The sequence below is a fragment of the Propithecus coquereli genome, unplaced genomic scaffold (assembly GCF_000956105.1).
Source record: "Propithecus coquereli isolate 6110/MARCELLA unplaced genomic scaffold, Pcoq_1.0 Scaffold396, whole genome shotgun sequence".
NCBI lineage: Eukaryota > Metazoa > Chordata > Mammalia > Primates > Indriidae > Propithecus > Propithecus coquereli.
In genome coordinates, this window is record NW_012149685.1 from 198,031 (window position 1) to 203,763 (window position 5,733).

Here is a 5,733-nt window from a genome sequence, read left to right on the forward strand (position 1 = left end):
GATTGGGAAGAAGATTGGAGATGAAATCCCGAGTGACTGGAGGATGAACAGAGACCCACAGAGTTGTTTTTTGTTTTTGTTTTTTTGGGGCGTCGGAGAAGGTGGTGGGGGGGAGGCAGTAAAGTTTGATTAAGAAAAAAAATTTGAGAGAAGCCAACTGTTAGAGTAAATGGGGACTTTGGAGAGATAAATGGGTGAAGATCTTTAGGACGTTTTGCTAACCCCCACCACTACTCCCCCCGACCCCTGTGCCCTGGAGCTTTAGTTACTTTGTCAAAGTTTTATTGTTGGAAGATTTACAATACTTTAGAATTTGACAGTAGGCTGAGTTTGGCCATGAACTAGTCCAGTGATATTCCAGTTACTCAATTATTTGCCTTCCTTGAGTGTCCACCCCATCCCCTGTACTTTAACTCTGACTCTGCCCGAAATTCATCTAACAAATATTTGAGTGACCTCCTGTCTCTCGGTTTTCTGAACCCATCTTTTTCCAAGGTCAGCCCCTAAACTCTTCTGTGATGACTTTTCTGACACCTCAACATTAAAATTTGCCCCTCCCTTTTGTGTGCTACCCAGCTCCCCGCCTTTGTTTTTTCGTCGCTCAGTTGGATATTGTTCTCAGGTGTTTGACTGTCATTCCTCCGGAGTAGCGCTTTATAAATCTACTAGCTCAGTGTATGGCACGAAGTAGATGCTTAGTAAATGTTTATTGAATGAGTGTCCTGTGTATCTCAGTGACATCACATCCTGCGTGCAGTGGCATCATTCTGCACTTCTCTGCGGGAGGCTCAGAGGTCGGAGGGTTTAAGTGATTGTTTATAAAGTGCACGGAACATCTCCAACACAGCTAAGATTTCAGACCGCCCACAAGAAGCGCTGACTGTGTGAGTGCTGTGTTTCGATCGGCTAGCTCCAAGACTACAGCCTCCGGCGGAAACACGCTGCCTGGGAGGCGCCGGCGCCCGGAGACTTTGGGAAAAGAAGGTGCGGGGGAAGGAGCGGGCAGCTCACTTATCGCGGTGTTTCCTCCCTCTTCGCTCCCGGGGGAGCTCTCGCGAGAGGAGCAAGGGGAAGATGGCCGTGCCTTGTTTTTCGGTGTGAGGCAGTGGAGGTGGCGGCTGTGGCGGCGGGACTGGGATTCTAGTGTCGTGGGCATCTGAGCTCTAGCTCCCCCCAGCGAGCGCGCGTCCCTTCGGGCCTAGGCGAGAGCCAGCTCTTCTTCCTCCGGGAGATGCGTTTGTCCCGGGCTCGGAGGTGCTCTGGGAGTTCATGCTGCGCTGGAGGCTCCTGGCCACCGCTCTAATCGCCTTGTGCCGCCGCAGCGCCAGCTCCGTCGCCGGTGGTGAGCCTCCCGGATCCCCCCCCGCCCCTGGCGGCGGCGATGACCGGGGAGAAGATCCGCTCACTGCGGAGGGACCACAAGCCCAGCAAAGAAGAGGGGGATCTGCTGGAGCCCGGGGATGAGGAAGCGGCGGCTGCCCTCGGCGGCACCTTTACCGGAGGCAGAATTGGCACAGGCAGCAGCGGCAAGGGCGGCAAAGCCTGTCATAAGCTCTTCAGTAACCATCACCACCGGCTGCAGCTGAAGGCAGCTCCGGCCTCCTCCAATCCCCCCGGCGCCCCGGCCCTGCCGCTGCACAATTCCTCTGTGACTACCATCTCCCAGTCCCCGGCCCTTCTAGCCGGCACCAACCCCGTTGCTGTCGTCGCAGATGGAGGCAGTTGCCCCGCACACTACCCGGTGCACGAGTGCGTCTTCAAGGGGGATGTGAGGAGACTGTCCTCTCTCATCCGCACGCACAATATCGGGCAGAAAGATAATCACGGTGAGGAGTACTAGCCCCCTCTCTAACTCCTTCCCCGAGCCTCGGATATGCCTCCCCAGGCCTCTGGAATCCTAGGCTCCCCTTGAGCAGACCCTTCTTTCCTCTCCTTTGCCCATTAGCCAGGCCAAATGCCGGGAAATCATGACCAATTCAGTAATAGCATGCGAGTGATCAGGGGGTTGGTTTCTGTGAGTGCAAAGGAATGTTTCCTCCTTGCCCACTTCAGAGTTTCGTGTGAGAAGCTGTTTTGTTTATCTTTGAACAAGCTTTCAGTGTGCTGATTCGGGACTGTGAGAAATTCTAGGTTACCTCTTATCCAACCTGGCCTTTTTGTTTATGGAACTATATGTTTTTTCTTTCTCTCTGTCCCACCTTGGGTTCTTTAATTTTGAACATATAAATTGCCCACCTTCCTTCATTATCTCAATTTGACTGCAACAGGTTGTGATTTCTACCTGCCCTCAGGTTGTCTTTCTCCTTTTTGTCTGCTTTCAGGAAACTTACAATGCTTTGATTTCTGAAAGCCACACAGTAGAAATTTGTTGGCATTTGATACTTAGAACGATTAAAATGACTTCTCAATAGCTAATTTTTGTTGGAGTAGAGATTTGATCTTTTGCTTGTTTTATGTAGATGATTGCTAATAGTAATGGCTCATCCTGATGGTTGTGACTAAAAATAGTACTATGATTTTTCATAGTAATTTCATTATAGCCTATATGAGAAAGTGTAGTATATTTGTTATTGAAGGACTGTATTTCTACTTTTCACCTTGTCAGCTGAATTTTTTCTTTCATTTTAAAAAGTAATATGATTGAGTTGATTTTTAAGCAACAGTAAATTTATTAATGAAAACTAATGTAAACACTGATGTTTTTAACATTTACTATCATAGGCCATTTTAAACTGGGTAGTTGGAAGATATTGATCACTCCGCTTTTCACTTAAGAAGACAATTATTGTATACATTCAGTTAGAACACACTCAACTAACTGTGCTCCAGGTGATGCACACATGAATGAAATACTTACCTGTGGAATAAGCTCTCTTAATTCCATTGGACTCTAGGATTCTTACCTAAAATTAGGACAAAAATTAAGATTAAAACAGTAAGGTTTCTATTGGTTGTATAATTCTCCAACTACACTTGTTTTTTAAATTTGTAATATTGTAGTTGCAATAATATCACCACCTGTCATTTATCATAAATCATATTTCCAAAAAAGTACCTTAAAGCTGCACCCAGTTTTTCATTCCTACATGTAATTTATTTCATCAATTTACTTTTGTAACAAACACTGTTGATGGTAATTATATTCTACCACTTTGGAAAACAGTTGTTAGTGGGAGATAGATTGTAGCCTCAGCTTATTAGTCAATTATTAGGAAGTTTTTCACATTTGTTCTTCATCGTAGCTACAGTTATATTACCTTGAAATGCCCCTGAAACAGATAAAAGATTCCTTTTGAGAGTTAACTTCCTTTAAAAGAAGAGATGGATGAATATTACAGAAGGTACTGACTGAATTGCAGGGTTGTTGGGCTTCCACGTTCTTTAATCCAATGTTTAGGGGTACATTTGCTAAATTTCAAATTCTGTTCAAAGTAATTAGAATCCTCTATACCCTTAAACTTTTGCCCTTAGCCCACTGAAATTCACTTTTTTTAAAGGAACTTTTGTGTTTAGCTGCCCTTATACTGTTGATATTTCTGATGACTATAACCAGTGGTTCACGTACCTGTGGAAAATGCAATTCTCTTCCTCCCTGCAATATATCCGTTCTAATCTCTTCCAGTGAAGTCTCCTGGGAAGAGTATTTTCTATTTAACGTGCTGCTTCTTTAGTTCCTGTTTTTCTCCTCTAGCTTCTTAATTTCCCTGTTGCATTATTACATTATTACTTGCAATAATGATATTTTACCTAGATGCTTTATTTAGATTTTTAGGATATGTTTCCTTTCAAATTATAAAAGATAAATGTTTTAAAAATCACTCAAACAAAAATGAGCTAATATTGTTGGATTGTTATAACATGATAGGTGCATAGCAGAATCATACAGTCATACAGGTGCATAGCAGAGTCATACAATTATGCCATGTATCACATAGTTTTATATTTACTCTAGGGATTCCTTTCACAACCTGATGATGATGATAGTAATTATTATTATTATAGATACAATTTATTGAGTGTGTCAGTGGGGTGCTAAGTGTTTACATTAGCATTATACATTATAACATTTAATCCTCACAACTGCCCTGCAAAGCAGATGGTTTTGTGCTCATTTTAAAGGTGAGAAAAGTGAAGCCTAGAGAAGCACGGAAACTTTGCTGAAGTTACATATTTAGTATAAGTTACAAAGCTAGGAATCAAACTAATAGCAAGGATGATCAGCCTCTTTGTAACTATTTCTATTGAATGGGACCCACTATATTGCAAGGAAGTCAATTCTAATAATGTGTATGTGGCAATTTATAGCAAATTTCTTTAATATATATTTCCGTATTTAGTCCTTAAAATAGCTTTGCAAAGAGATTGTGACATTGGACAGCTCTCAGAGTTAAAAGTACAGCCCAAATCTCTTACTCTTGTTTGTTATTTCTTTTTTATGTGATGACACAAATAAATGGGCTACTTCATCCACCTGATAGTCCTTTAGATATTTGACAAGAACTATCATATTCCTCTTCAGGTTAAACATTCCTAACTTCTGTATCCATTCCTCCTATGACTTGGTTTGTAAAGTGTTTAAAATAGTCCCTGAGACAGTAAATACTATGTAAGTATATTAAATAAGTAAATGAAATCTTCATCACTCTAGTTTGTTAATTCTTCCCTCAGAGCTGCGGTCCCCAACCCACTGGCCGCGGACCACTACCCGTCGGTGTAGCTCTGCTGCCCACTTACCCTACCTCCTTGTCAGTGAAATAATTGTCTTCCATGAAACCGGTCCCTAGTGCCAAAAAGGTTGGGGACTGCTGCCTTAGAGGATGGTGCCTAGAATTAACTCAGTGCTGGAGCCATATTAGTCTCATGAGCAAAGACAACAATAAGGCTGTATTTATTGCTCTAAAGCAGCACACAGTTATGCAGTTAAGCAGCACAGAGGATGTTAATTTTTTAACATTTTTTCTGAAGTCATCTGCTCTCTTTCCATTCTATCCCTTGTGTTTATTTTTTTAACCTCAACACAGGACTTTAGATCTATTAAATTTTATTGTGTTAGTCTTAGTCTTTCATTTTAGCTGGAGAGCTTGTTGAATCCTAATTTGGTCACTCTTTAGTTCACTATGCATTATTAGCTCTTACAGTTTTCACTGATCTCTGCTTTGGTAAACTTTTTTGTGTGTGGGGGGGTGTATGTGCGTGTTTGCAAATTATTGACTTCAATTGAATAGGAGCAAAGATAGAGCTTTTTCTTTTGTGGTGAAACGTTGGTTGAGTAGGAATTGCTTTTTTTAAGCCATCAGTTATTTTGAGGAATATATTGTAATCTGGATCCAAACATATCTCTTGAAGTATAAGTTAAATACAGTAATAGCTGTAAAATCATATATATACTGCATTCAAATATGCCAAATGATTGTAATTCATGACTTATTTAAAACTGCTCTTTTTGAGTGCGGAAAAGAAATAGTGTATTAAAAGTATACAGAATTATTAAACTTTGTATCTTTAGTATATCTTTAGTTATCTACCACTTTTTTCTTAGTATAAAATTAAAGATTGAATCTAAGCCTTTTTTCACATTCTGAATGTAAAGATTTTTCTGAATCACTTTTTGCCATCGGTAATTTGGCAAAGCATCATGATGACATGCCATATTTTATAATTGATAATAATAATTTTGCTTTTTTAAAACACCTTTAGAGTTGAGAATGATATGAAATGTATAGAAGACTTTCG

General features: G+C 41.1%; 2 protein-coding genes across 2 annotated transcripts in view; one reads left to right on the top strand and one right to left on the bottom strand.

The window, feature by feature from the left end:
• Positions 1–670: 670 nt before the first annotated feature.
• On the bottom strand, positions 671–836 carry HHLA3 (HERV-H LTR-associating 3). Its single transcript, XM_012652672.1, is given in 2 exon segments — positions 671–793; positions 795–836. Coding segments are annotated over 2 exon segments (165 nt in total).
• A 159-nt stretch (positions 837–995) lies between these two features.
• ANKRD13C (ankyrin repeat domain 13C) overlaps positions 996–5,733 on the top strand; it is a 136,325-nt gene continuing 131,587 nt past the window's right edge. Inside the window, exon 1 of the mRNA XM_012652673.1 lies at positions 996–1,833. Coding sequence (XP_012508127.1) covers positions 1,382–1,833 — 452 coding nt within the window. The 5' untranslated portion in view covers positions 996–1,381. The remainder of the gene's footprint in view (positions 1,834–5,733) is intronic.